This window comes from Carcharhinus amblyrhynchos, chromosome 14 (genome assembly GCF_965287045.1).
Source record: "Carcharhinus amblyrhynchos chromosome 14, sCarAmb.v2.hapA, whole genome shotgun sequence".
Lineage (NCBI taxonomy): Eukaryota > Metazoa > Chordata > Chondrichthyes > Carcharhiniformes > Carcharhinidae > Carcharhinus > Carcharhinus amblyrhynchos.
This window is the reverse complement of record NC_137337.1, coordinates 70,842,037-70,856,489: the sequence shown is the minus strand read 5'-3', so window position 1 is coordinate 70,856,489 and position 14,453 is coordinate 70,842,037. Positions and strand designations below refer to the sequence as shown.

General features: G+C 45.0%; 1 protein-coding gene across 2 annotated transcripts in view; it reads left to right on the top strand.

Moving 5' to 3' along the window:
• The window catches only part of slc8a3 (solute carrier family 8 member 3), a 408,213-nt gene that overhangs the window by 310,924 nt on the left and 82,836 nt on the right, over positions 1-14,453 (top strand). For both annotated transcript variants that reach the window (XM_080202059.1, XM_080202058.1), the window contains exon 4: positions 4,608-4,625. In XM_080202059.1, coding sequence (XP_080058185.1) covers positions 4,608-4,625 — 18 coding nt within the window. The remainder of the gene's footprint in view (positions 1-4,607; positions 4,626-14,453) is intronic.

Below are 14,453 nucleotides of genomic sequence, written 5' to 3'. Positions count from 1 at the left end.
TGGTGCTAGGGCTTGCTACATATTTATTCTTGGTGTCTGTATAAACGGATACGAGTTGTGGAATGCCGGGCCAGGGATTTGATTCCCAGCAACTCCCTATCACCTGACCTGCTGAGGTCTTGCATTTCAACTGTACTCCTGTGATGAGAGTAGGATCTCCCCTCTGGGGGGAGGGGAGGGAGAGGAAGGGTAGTCCCTCTCAGCAGCTGGTTAAACAAGTGTATACCCCTAAGCCTTGGCTGAGATGGGCCACTTGCCCACCCTGGTGGTCACAAGAGGTGGTGGTAAAGACCAAGGACAGAAACATTATGAAAAACTGCAAAAGGAACGCTCTAAGGTTAAACTCCGTGAATCCTAGGAGCCAAAATATGAAGGAACCGCGTTGGGACCACACAGCGAGGCTGTTAACATTTGAAACAGGAGAAGATAGGTTAACGTTTTGGGTTCAAACCCTTTGGAGTCATGGGCTGAAAAGGAAAGAGGGGTTCAGTTGAATGGTCTACACCCGAGCACTGATCTATCCTTTCTCCCTGCCAGGGAAACTGCTGCATATTTACAACACTTCCTGTTCTTAAAGAGAAAGAACTCAAAAATGGGCCACTTAATCAAGGAATGTTACACATGGATAGAAAGGAAACTTCTAATCTTGCCTGTACCAGGCTCACAATGACTGGATTATCACAATTTGACACTTCCTGACATCTAATCATCTTGGGAGAAGCAAAACTAAACATTCACAGGGCAAATAAATGGTGGAAATCTGGGGAATCCCATTTCCAAACTCCTTAGGCAATGTGGAAGATTATATTGATTCTACGGATATAGCTGAGTCCAAAGAGATGTCGGTTAGGTGGATTGGCCATGCTAAATTGCCCCTTAGTGTCCAAGATGTGTACAGTAAGAAGTCTCACAACACCAGGTTAAATTCCAACAGATTTATTTGGAATCACGAGCTTTTGGAGCACTGCTCCTTCAACCAGTAATGAAGGCACCTGATGGAGAAGCAGCACTCCAAAGACTTGTGATTCCAAATAAACCTGTTGGATTTTAACCTGGTGTTGTGAGACTTTTTGTTGTGCCCACCCCAGTCCAATGCTGGCACCTCCACACCAAAGTGAATAGATTAGATGGAATTAACCATGGGAAATATGTGGGGGTAAACACAGTAAGAAATCGCACAACAGCAGGTTAAAGTCCAACAGGTTTATTTGTAGCAAACACCACTAGCTTGTGGAACTGGCTGTTCCTTCATCAGTTGGGTGGCCACAAATAAACCTGTTGGACTTTAACCTGGTGTTGTAAGACTTCTTACTGTGTTTACCCCCGTCCAATGCCGGCATCTCCACAATATGTGGGGTTACAGGGATAGGGTGGGGGAGAGGGACTGGGTAAGATATTCTGTCAAGGAGTCAGTGCAGACCAAATGGGCCAACTGGTCTCTTCTGCAGTCATTCTATGATTCAATGATTTGATTAAGTTAAAAGTACCTAACTGAGTTTTTTTTTTGAGTTCACCGGGATTTTAATTGCAGGCAAATATATTTTAAATGGGGCATGTTTGATGGACCACAAGGTCTTTTCTATTCTCACATGTTGTATACTTTAGAAAATATTAAATTTGTCAAAGAGTGACTTCCACTGAAATTGCAGAATCCAATTTGATAATTGAATGGGCAAACCAGTCAACATATTCCCACTCCCCAGGTTACCTGTCACAGAACACAGTCAATCAGAGTAGTTCAAAGAACACTACAGCGCAGGAACAGGCCCTCCCAACCTGCACCGATCATGATGTCTGTTTAAAGTAAAACCGTATGCATGTACGGAGTCCGTATCCTTCTATTCCCATCCTGTTCATGCATTCATCTGGATGCCCCTTAAATGCCGCTATCGTACCTGCTTCCACCACCTCGCCAGGCAGCGCATTCCAAACACTCACCATCCTCTATGTAAAAAAACTTGCCCCGCACAGCTCCTCTAAACTTTTCCCTACACACCCTTAAACCTGTGTCCCTTAGTGCTTGACCTTTCAACCCAAGGAAAGGGCGTCTGATTATCCACTCTGTCCATGCCACTCATAATCCCCCTTCACTCCACTGGCAGGTAAAACTAGAGCAAGGGGGCATGGACTGAAAGTAAGGGGGAGCAGATTTAGGATTGAGTTGAGGAGGAACGTCTTCATCCAAAGGGTTGTGAATCTGTGGAATTCCCTGCCCGGTGAAGCAGTTGAGGCTACCTCATTTTAAGGCAAGGATAGATACATTTTTGAATGGTCAAGATATTAAGATAGTTGGGGGTAAGTGGATCTGAGTCCACGAGAAGATCAGCCATGATCTTATTGAATGGCGGAGCAGCCTCGAGGGGCCAGATGGCCTACTCCGGTTCCTAGTTCTTATGTTCTTATGTAATCTTGTAGACTTCTATCAGGTCGCTCCTCAACCTCTGTCATTCCAGAGAGAACAAATTGAGTTTATCCAACCTCTCCTCATAGCTAACCAGCAGATGTTGGTTAATCTAAATACAGATCATTGCATTTACTTTCATCAAAATTTGAGCCCACGATAAAAAATAAACACTTTATTTTGTTGCTTTGTTTAATAATGTGGCCAAAGAAAGTTAAATAATCACCGAATTGGGACATGTTCTGGAGAAAGAGTGCAAGAACTGGCTAGCCGTTTAACACTGTGTGTTGGTCAAACTCCCGTTTGGTTTATTTCATTTTGGGTTGTTAAAAATCTAGCCTGTGCAGATCGAATTGACTGGATACTGTTGCCTCCCCCTTGTTTCCGCTTTGGTTCATTAACCCATTCAGCAGCAAGTGGCTTCTACAAGAAAGAAACAGCAATTTTGAACAAGTTGATCAATATTAAGAAGACTATGTGGAAATTCTTTATTTGATACAGAACAAAAGGTCCATGGATTTGGTATAGAATTTGCTCATTCTGGATCGTGAGATTCAGAATGCGCTGTTGGAAATTCAGATTTAACCAACGTCAATTTGATCCAATTCAAATTTGTGTCCCGTGTCCCAGTGTGAAGGAAGACCTTTCTCCTTCATTCTCAGTTTGTGGATATCCTGATCACAGCATATTATAACCTGTATAATATTGACCCAATTTCACCATTTACATTTCGATAAGGCACGGTGGGACAGTCGTTAGCACTGCTGCCTCACAGCGCCAGGGATCCGGATTCAATTCCCGGCCTCGGGTCACTGTTTGTGCAGAGTCTGCATTGTTCTCCTCGTGGGTTTCCTCCGGGTGCCCCAGTTTCCTCCCACAGTCCAAAATGTGCAGATTAGGTGGATTGGCCATGCTAAATTGCCCCTTCGTGTCAGGGACACTTAGCTAGGGTAAATACCTGGAGTTACGCGGACAGGCTGGGTGGGATTGTTGTCGGTACGAGCTCAATGGGCTGAATGGCTTCCTTCTGCACTGTAGGGATTCTATGTATGAGGCTCCATGGAGTCAATGGCTGGCATTCTCCACGTCAAGGCTGGGATTCTCCGGTCCCACTGCAGTGAAAGGAGATTTGGCTGAGCGCCAAATTTTCCAACCTCGCTGCAGAGGGAGCATGGTGATAAAATCACACCCCTTGAATTTAAAATGCCCAGTTCAAATCCCTCTATGCATTTAAATTCCCCCCCACCACACCTCCTCAGTAGCCCCAAATTCTTGGAGCCTCACCCAGTCCTACAACCATAACCCCCTAAGACCATAAGGTATTAGAGCAGGATTTGACTATTCAGCCCATTGAGAGCTTTGCATCCCTCCAATTCTGGCCCCCTCTGCATAGTCCCCTCTTCTACTACTGGGGGCCAAGCTCCTTCATTCATCCAAGGCCCTAGGCACCAGATTTTCTCTCATCCTAAAAAATGCACCTCTGTCTTCAGGCTTTTGACCACTTGTGCCAATATCTCCTTCTTTAACTTGGTGTCAATATTTGTTTGATTGTGGCCAGGATTCTCTGATCTCATTCACCTCACCACCGATGCCAGTGAGAACTGAGAATTTGGGGCTCAGCCAAAGTTTCATACACTGCAGCGGGACCGGAGAAACCTAGCCACAGGCGATGTCAGAGAATTCCGGCCAGTGTTCCTGTAAAGCACTTTGGGACTTCTTACTAAAGGCGCTATATAACTGCCCCTGCACCCCCCAAAAAATATGTATTTAGTTTGGGCAGTTGAAATAAAACAAACCATTGCAAAGTAGCTGCAGTCAGACTAACCAGGAGGTAGACTCCAGTTCAGGTGCATAATAAATGCCCCCTTGCTTTGTGCCTTGATCAGGATATGACCATATTGAATATGAAGGGGCAAAATAAATAGATTTTTGAAATGTATTTATTGAAAAAAACAAATAAACGTATTTGTTACTGTTCCATATCCTCAAGGTGCCATTTGGGATGTGGTAATAAAATATCTGTGCAAAAGGCGCAACAATAAAAACTGAATTATGTCAAACATCTGAAGCCAAAGAAATGAAAATCTGAAATGAATCAAGAGCCCTTGCCAGCTGGAGTCCATCTCTTCCAGGTGAATAAGGAAGAATGCTTGTAATTGTGTCTGAGATTTGATCCCTTCTCTCTTTTCTTTCTCTTTCTCCACAGCACTCTTGTTGGCACAGGGTAAGCAGAACTTTCCTTGTTTTTCTTTCTATTCTTAATGTCATTTCTTTTTAACCCATTCTGCATGAATGTTAATGGAGATCTGTTCTGGAGGAGCAAGTCATGGCAGCAAAGTGGCTTCATTTTTACGAGGCCGGGATTGACTGCAGTGGCACAGAGGTTAGCACCGCTGCCTCGCAGCACACGTGGATTCGATTCCCAGCTTGGGTCACTGTCTGTGCAGAGTTTGCAGGTTCTCCCCATGTGGGTTTCCTCCCGGTACTCCAATTTTCTCCCACAGTCTGAAAGACATGCTGGTTTAGCTCCATTGGCCATGCTAAATTCTCCCTCAGTGTATCCGAACAGCTGCCGGAGTGTGGCGACTAGGGGATAGAGTCACAGAGGTTTATATCATGGAAACAGGCCGTTCAACCCTTCAGCCACCAGTTTTTACCTCTAAGTTAATTGCCTGCATTTGGCCCATATCCCTCTATACCCATCTTACCCATGTAACCGTCTAGTTACTTTTTAAAAAGCAAAATTGTACCTGAACTAGTCTTCCCTCAACGTGGATTGCCATGAGCATAGACAAGGGTCATGGGTGGAGAGGGGACTCATAATGTTAAAATGGCAGCGTGGGCTCGTTGGACCGAAGGGCCTGTTTCCCGTGCTGTGTTCTTCTTTGTTCTTTGTACTGTCTCTGGCAGCTTGTTCCTGACATTCACCACCCTCTGTGTGAAAAAATTGTCCCTCTGGACCCTTTTGTATCTCTCCCTTCTCACCTTAAACCTATGTCCTCTAGTTTTAGACTCCCCTACCTTTGGGAAACGGTATTGGCTATCTAACTGATCTATGCCCTTCATTATTTAATAGACCTCTATAAGATCCACTTTATATCATCCCTCAGCCTCCTATGCTCCAGAGAAGAAAGTCCCAATCTATCCAGCCTCTCCTTATAACTCAAACCATCAATTCCTGGTAGTATCTGAGCAAATATTTTCTAAACTTTTTCTAGTTTATTAATATCCTTTCTATAATAGGGTGATCAGTATTCCAAGTGGGATTTTCACAGTTAATGTGAGCCGACTTGTGACACTAATAAATAAACTTTTAACTTTATTCTTTAGAAATTAGGACGCGGCTTCCATGTCATGAGTGTGACTTTTGTGAATGTAGGAGGGACCCACTGAGCATTCCTGTTGCCAGGAGACCATGGCAATGCAGTTGGCATGGGTTGGAAAAAGTGCCACTAATTTTCAGACCGTTTGCCATTCCGCCATTGGCATTCATGCGTAACAATTGTACCCTCCTGTTTCTTGGTAAGGTTGGGAGAAAGTACATTATGTTTATTAGTCACCGGTGAGGCTTACACTGACACTGCAATGAAATTACCATGAAATTTCCCTAGTCGCCACAGTCCGGCACCTGTTTGGGTCAATGCACCTAACCTGCACATCTTTCAGAATGTGGGAGAAAACTGGAGCACCCAGAGGAAACCCACGCAGACATGGGGAGAATGTGCAGACTCCACACAGACAATGACCCAAGCCGGGAATCGAACCCGGGTTCCTGGCGCTGTGAGGTAGCAGTGCTAACCATTGTGCCGCACTAGAAAGAAATAAATGGTGAGATTTGGGAAGTGTCCAGTGCTGTCTTTCACCACCAGAATCATTTCGAGAAGAGAACAGTGTGCCGTACTCCTCCTGACTCCGCTGAGAGTGCAACTCCCAATCTTGATCAATCCAAGCGCGTTTATCAACTTCTCCAAATAATGGCAGCCATTCAAAGAAACCCAACAGCAGAAATTGCAACAACGTTTCCTTCCCTGCTTTTTCAAGGAATCATAGAATCCCTACAGTGCAGGAGGAGGCCATTCAACCCATCGAGCCTGCCCCGACAACAGTCCCGCCCTATCCCCGTAACCCCACTTATTTTTCCTGCTAATCCCCCATGATGCTAAGGGGCAATTTAGCATGGCCAATCCACCTAATTTTGTAGTGTGGGAGGAAACCGGACCACCCGAAGGAAACCCACGCAGACACGGGGAGAACATACAAACCCTAATGCACAGACAGTGATCCGAGGCCAGAATTGAAGCCAGGTCCCTGGCACTGAGGCAGTAGTGCTAACCACTCTGCCACCGTGCGACCAATGTCCGATCCACCTTCTTATTTATGCAAACATAAATGTGCCTAGCTCCTGATCTGTCTTGTTTTTTTCATTAGTAATGGAATATAGTAACACCACTGAGACTCTGGAGATTGCGTTTTTGGCTAAATTTAAAGGATAACTCTCCTTGGTGTTGGATTAACACCATCTAACCTAGGCAATGGATTTATAAGCTGTCCAGTGTTATTCCATGATCCACTTCCACAAAGCCAGGTTTCCATAGGACAGAAACTGAGAAAAAAAAAGGATGGACCATGGAAGACTGCTAATGTTTAGGAGTTGGGATAACCATCAGGTCCAATGAAAATCACCTTCTCCTACAAGCTCTTGTGGCATAGTGATGGTGTCCCTACCTCAGGACCAGTAGCTGTGGGTTCAAGTCCATCGCCAAGTCTTGTTGGCCACAAAAGGAGTTCCTAACGTGGCTTGATAGGTTAATAATCAGCTTGAGAATCCTTCCACCTATTCCCTGAAAGGAAAAAAAAAGTCTGAAGATAATCTTTTAAAAAGACCTTCCTTCCACAACAAGCCCGCTCCTATTACTTGTCACCAAGGTGATTAATCCTGTCTTCCTCCAGATATCTCTTGAAACCACGTCCATTGTCTGGTTTGGTGCATTGTTCTCGCAGTTAGAGATGTGATTGCAACATCTTATGTTTATTTATTAGTATCACAAATAGGCTTACATTAACACTGCAATGATGTTATTGTGAGAATCCCCGAGTTGCCACACTCTGGCGCCTGTTCGGGTACACTGAGGGAGAATTTAGCACGGCCAATGCACCTAACCAGCACGTCTTTCGGACTGTGGGTGGAAACTGGAGCACCTGGAGGAAACCCACACAGACACGGGGAGAATGTGCAAACTCCATGCAGACAGTGACCCAAGTCAGGAATCGAACCCAGGTCCCTGGCGCTGTGAGGGGCAGCAATGCTAGCTACTGGGCCACCGTGCTGCACTGTAGCATACATATGTAATTGGACAAAATGTTTCTTCTCATAGTATAACTAAAATGCCAAGATTGTAATTTATTTAAGGACAGTCCTGTATTCTCATGTTTTATTGCCTGAAGTGACCCAGGGATAGAAATTGCACTATCAGTAACAGATCGGTTACTTGTAAGTGGGTTACCTGCTGCCTGACGATAGCAGACTACAAAATATCAGATTTGTTGTGATGCAGCACTGCACAGTTTCAATTTTAAAGCCACCTTGAGATCTTCATTTACATTCCTCGATTAGTTACTCCTGTTATGCTTCCCCCTCACTGATTGTTGTGTCACTGTTTCATTCTGATTGATATTGCTGAGGCTTTCGCAGACGATCACAGTCAGATTGTGAATAATGGCTGGTAATTCATAACGAAATGAATGGATTCTAGCGCTGGTACATTTTGTTCTCCCCCTCCGTACTTGTTTTGGTGCCGTGCATTACATAACCCAGTGTGATACCCTCCCTGCATGAGATACACATTTGCAGAGGGGCTGAGTTGAAAGCAGCACTTTTCTTTGTTGAATTATTCTGTGTGAACTACATTGGAATGCATTCCGAAAGCCAAGGGCAATCTTACTCCCAGCCAAGCCAGTAGAATGGATTTAAATTCTTTGCTTCACATCTCTCTGACCATGGATAGCAGCACGTGTGTCTATCTCAGTGCCTGTGTGTGTGTGTGTGTGTGTGTGTGTATCTGTGCCTGTGCGTGTGTGTGCATATCTGTGTCTGTGTCTGTATGTGTGTCTGTATGTGTCTGAGCATGTGCGTGTGTGTGTGTGTCTAAGCATGTGTGTCTGTGTGTGTCTGTGTGTATGCGGGCGTGTGTGTGTGCATGTTTGTCTGTGTGTGTGTGTGTCTGCGTATGTGTGTGTGTCTGTGTCTGTGCGTGTATGTGTGTGCCTGTGTGTGTGAGCGTGTGTGTCTGTGTATGTGTGTGTCTGTCTGTGTCTGTGCGTGTGTGTGTGTGTCTGTGTGAGCATGTGTGTGTGTGTCTGTGTGTGTGTGGGTGTGTGTGTGTGTGTGTGGGTGTGTATGTGTGTCTGTGTTTCTACACCAGGCTACCGCAGCAGAAAGGTTGGTGAAGATACGGTAACATGCTGTCAACACTGAACGATCCAGATGATTTTCTTCTTACTCCTCATTCCAATTGGATTTAGACTAATTTTGAACCCGGATGCAGCAACTTCCAATACTTCCTATCCTCAACTATGTTGCCCTTGAAACCGAGGATTTGTGATCAGTACTAAACACAGGAAGGTGGAGATCAAAAGAAATATTGATCGAATTGCGAAGTGGCGCATTTTTGCAGGAGGAATGAGGAAAGGCAATGTCATCATTGAAACCTTACAGTGCAGAAAGAGGCCACTCGGACCATTGAGTTTGCACTGACCACCATCCCACCCAGGACCCATTCCCACAACGTATTTATTCCCCCCCACCCCGCCCCCCCAACCACTAGGGTCAATTTAGCACAGCCAATCAACCTAACCCGCACATCTTTGGACTGTGCGAGGAAACCAGAGCACCCCGGAGGAAACCCACGCAGACACAGGGACAACGTGTAAACTCCACACAGACAGTGCCCCAAGGCCGGAACTGAACTGAGATTCCTAGTGCTCTGAGGCAGCAGTGCTAACCACTGTGCCGCCCTTGTGCCAGGTGTTGGGGGTGGGATGGGCATGAGGGGAATTGACCTTATCACTTGCCAGGGGTGCGTGGTATGGAGGAGAAATCTTAGAAGAAGACTAGGTTAATTTTACATTTTAAGTAAGAATGCATCATAAATAAACACACACAAAACTCTTCAACACTCCCATATATCCACAACTCTCTTTATGAAAGCATACATAGCATCATAGAATAGATTCATAGAATCCCTACAGTGCAGAAGGAGGCCACTTAGCCCACCGAGTCTGTACTGGCTCTCCAATTGAGCATCTTACCAAGCCCCACCTTGCCCTATCCCCTTGACCCCACCTATTTAGCCGACTAATCTCCCTAATCTGTCCATCTTGGGACACCCACCCAGGCCCTATCCCCCTTACCCACCATATTTAGCCTGCTAACCCCCTTGAAACAAGGGTCAATTTAGCATGGCCAATCCATCTAACCTGCACATCTTTGGGCTGTGGGAGGAAATCAGAGTGGCACAGTGGCACAGTGGTTAGCACTACTGCCTCACAGCGCCAGGGACCCGGGTTCAATTCCGGCCTCGGGTCACTGCCAGTGTGAAGTCTGCACATTCTCCCCATGTCTGTGTGGGTTTCCTCTGGGTGCTCCAGTTTTCACCCATAATCCAAAGATGTGCGGATTAGGTTGATTGGCATGACTAAATTAACCTTAAAGTCAGGGGGTTTGCAGAGTAAGTGCATGAGGTAGTGGGGATAGGGCACAGTGGTTAACACTGCTGCATCCCAGCGCCAGGGACTGGGGTTCGATTCCCAGCTTGGGTCACTGTTTGTGTGGAGTATGCACATTCTCTGCATGCCTGCGTAGGAGCTCCAGTTTCCTCCCAGAGATGTGCAGGTTAGGGCCATGCTAAAATTGCCCCTTTAGTGTCAGGGGAACTAGCTAGGGTAAATGCATGGGGTTATGGGGAATAGGGCCTGGTTGGGATTGTGGTCAGTGCAGACTCGATGGGCCAAATGGCCTTCTTCTGTACTATAGGGATTCTATGATCTTTGACTGTTACACCCTATCTACCAGATTATCACAGCACTTCCTGCGCACAATTTAATATTTCTAATGTTCAACTTGCCGGTGATTTTGGTTTTCACTGGGAATAATCTGAAACAGATATCTCCCGCCAGTAATACATATGTTCATAAACGATTCTCTGACGTACAGCAGCAGATTAAGTTGCAAGTCTGCATGATCTAATGTGACAAATTCCTCACTACTTTACGTGCGTAATAATCAAAGTGGAGTGCTGTCAGTGTGACCTTGTCTATTTGCCTCCATTATTCATGCGTGCCTTCCAACATTTGCAAAACTTTAGAAGGAATTTTTGTTCGAATAATCAAGCCTCCTAGTAGTGAACTGCGCTGATGATATGCAAATATGGTTACATGATATGCAATTGCACAAAAAACAATTAATCTTAACGTTAAGAGCCTTCAAGGGTTCTTATTTTGAGGATGACATTAGTTATTGAAGTTGTTTGGATCCACAATAGCATAAATCTGCATTGATACAGTGCCTTTAATTAAAAATTTCCCCAGCTGCCACACAAAATAAACCTTTGTTTATTGGTGTCACAAATAGGCTTATGTTAACACTGCAATGAAGTTACTGTGAAAGTCCCCTGGTTGCCACACTCCGCCTGTTCGGGTACATTGAGGGAGAATTTAGCACGGCCAACGCACTTAACTAGCACATCTTTCGGACTGTGGGAGGAAACCGGAGCACCCGGAAGAAACCCGCACAGATACAGGGAGAATGTGCAGACTCCGCACAGGCAGTGACCCAAGCCGGGAATCGAACCTGGGTCCCTGGCTGTGTGAGGAAGCAATGCCAACCACTGTGTCGCTGTGCCGCCCCGGTTCAAACTGATACCGGGGTTTGGATATCATAAAATCCTATAGAATCACTGCAGTGCAGAAGAAGGCCAGTCAGCCCATCAAGTCTGCATCGACTGCATTCCTGCCCAGGCCCTATCCCGTAACCTCACATATTTACTCTGCTAATCCCCCGATACTAAGGGGCAATACATCATGGCCAATCCACCTAACCCGCACATCTTTGAATTGTGGAGGAAACCGGAGCACCCAGAGAAAACCCATGCAGACACGGGACGAATGTGCAAACTCCGCACAGACTGTGACCCGAGGCCAGGAATCGAACCCAGGTTCCTGGCTCTGTGAGGCAGCAGTGCTAATCACTGTGCCATCATACAAAGTGACAATTGATACTGAAATAAAGGAGAAGATATTGGGACAATAGTTTAAAAGTTTAGTCAAAGTTGTAGGCTGGAATTCTCCAGTCTTGCACACCTCGCTACCCCTGTCAATGAGAGTGGAGAATTTGGTGCTCAGCTAATTTCGCAGCAGTGGGACTGGAGAATTCCAGAGCTGGATGAGGTCGGAGAACCTGGCCTATAACTTTGAAGGAACTTTTTAAGAGGAGGATAAAGAGAGAGGCAGACAGAGAGCTTATCAGGCAGCAAAATTTGGCGAGGGAGTTCCAGAGCTTGGGGTCTAGTCTGCCGAACGCATGCTTGCAAATGTCAGGCGAAGGAAGTCCGGCTTATAAAATAAGCCGGAATTGGGACATTATGGAGCATTCGGAGAATTGGTACAGCAGAGAAGAAGGCCATTCGGCCCATCATATTACCACTTGCTCTCTAAATGGACAATTCCCTTGGTGTCATTACCCGCCCTCTCCTCATGACCCTGCACCTTCTTCCCTTTCACACGACAGTCTTAATTCCCTTTTGAATGCTTGGATTGACCATTCCAGATCCATTCACCCTCTAGGTGAGAAAAACATTTCCTCATGTCACTTTTATTCCTTTTGCCCAAATCTGTGCCTCCAGCTCTTGACGTTTTCTTGAATGGGAACATTTTCCCTTATTATTTATTCACAGGACATAGGCTCGCATTTAATGCCCATTCCTAATTGCCCTTCACCAGGCTTATTAGGCCTCTTTAGAAGGCATTTGAGAATCGATTACATTACTGTGGCTCTAGAGTCACATCTAGGCCAGATCAGGCAAGGACGACAGATTTCTTTCCCTCAAGGATGTCAGTGAACCAGATGGGGTTTTACGACAATCGATAATGATCATTGTTTGAGTTTTAATTCCAGATTTTTCTAAAATTTTACTACCTGCGATAGCGGGAATTGAACCCCTGTCCCTTGAACTTTGCCAATGATAATACCACCATACCATCGCCTCCCTATTTATCATGTCCACACCCACAAATGGTTATGGTCTTCCCAATGTTTCATCAAGGAATGAATACCAGTCATAGATTCTAACAAAACTAGCACAGTTATGAGGGGTGATGATAGTGGTACAGTTCGTTGCCATCAGCGTACACATGGAATCTGACATGTCTTCAGCTGATGTTGCCAAGAGACAACAAGTAGATGAGAAGTAAGATGTGATCAAGGATAAAACCTTGGGGAATCCAATGGTCTGCACTAATTACCCATCTCGTTAGCATCCCTCATGTCTTTAGCATTCCTTCAGCAAAACACCATCAACTGCAAATCTGCTAAAAGCTCTCCGACAGAAATATCCAAATGACATTATCTCCAAAATGAGATTTATGTGTCAAAATAGCTGTTTGGAGAGTGAAGCATGATTAGTGAGTGATTAAGGAAAATTCTCTCTTGGTTATACTGCATTTTTTTCTCAGTTTCCTGCCAACTCAATTCCAGTAATTCTCAATTCTAGATCTTGAATAGTTCCATCGGGTTTCCTCTCAGTCTCCTTTTCTCAAAGGAAAACAGTCCTCAATTCTCCAATCTACCCTCATACTTTATTTGTCCATCTTAATCTGCTGTAAAGGACAGCATTTCAAATGGAAACTCATGCCAATGGCCAGCTAATTCAGACAGCAGCTAAAAAACAGATGCGAAAATAGTGACCAGTGACTACCCCGCATCGGTTAAATGTGATTTTGATTTGATTTGATTTGATTTACTATCGTCACATGTATTGGGGCACAGTGAAAAGTATTGTTGCTTGCATGCTATACAGACAAAGCATACCATTCATAGAGTACATAGGGACGAAGGAAAGGAAAGGGTGCAGAATGCACTGCCACAGTCATAGCTAAGGTGTAGAGTAAGATCAACTTCATGGGGAGGTGATGACCTAGTGATACTATCACGAGACTATTAATCCAGGAACTCAGCTAACGATCTTGAGACCCGGGTTCGAATCCCACCCTAGCAGATGGTGGAATTTGAATTCAATAAAAAATATCTGAAATTAAGAATCACAAAACCGTTTGTTGATTGTCGGAAAAACCCACCTGGTTCACTAATGTCCTTTAGGAAAGGAAATCTGCCATCCTTACCTGGTCTGGCCTACATGTGACTCCAGAGCCACAGCAATGTGGTTGACTCTCAACTGCCCTCCAAGGGCAACTAGAGATGGGCAATAAATGCTGGCCCAGCCAGTGACACCCATGTCCCACAAATGAATAAAAAATAATAAGGCAGGTCCATTCAAAGGTCTGATGGCAGCAAGGAAGATGCTATTCTTGAAATTAGTTGGTACGTGAATTCAGATTTTGTATCTTTTTCCCAGCAGAAGAAAGTAGAAGAGAGTATGTCCGGAGTGCGTGGGATTCTTGATTTTAGTGTACCCAAACAGGCACTGGAGTCTGGTGACCAGGGGATTTTCACAATAGCTTTATTCCAGTGTTAACGTAAGCCAACTTGTGACACTAATAAATAAACTTTAAACTTAGCTGCTTTGCCGAGGCAGTGGGAAGTAAGACAGTGGATGAGAGGCTGATTTGCCTGATGAATTGGGCTATGTTCACAACCCTTTGTAGTTTCTTGAGGTCTTGGTTAGGGCAGGAGCCATACCAAGCCTGTGATACAACCAGAAAGAATACTTCCTATGATAATACAGACCACACACAATCTTTATGCTTCCTTCTTATTATGATAGTTGCTGTGTGTAGCCAGTGCCCACTGCATTGTTTCCGACTTAAACCCATCAGTGGG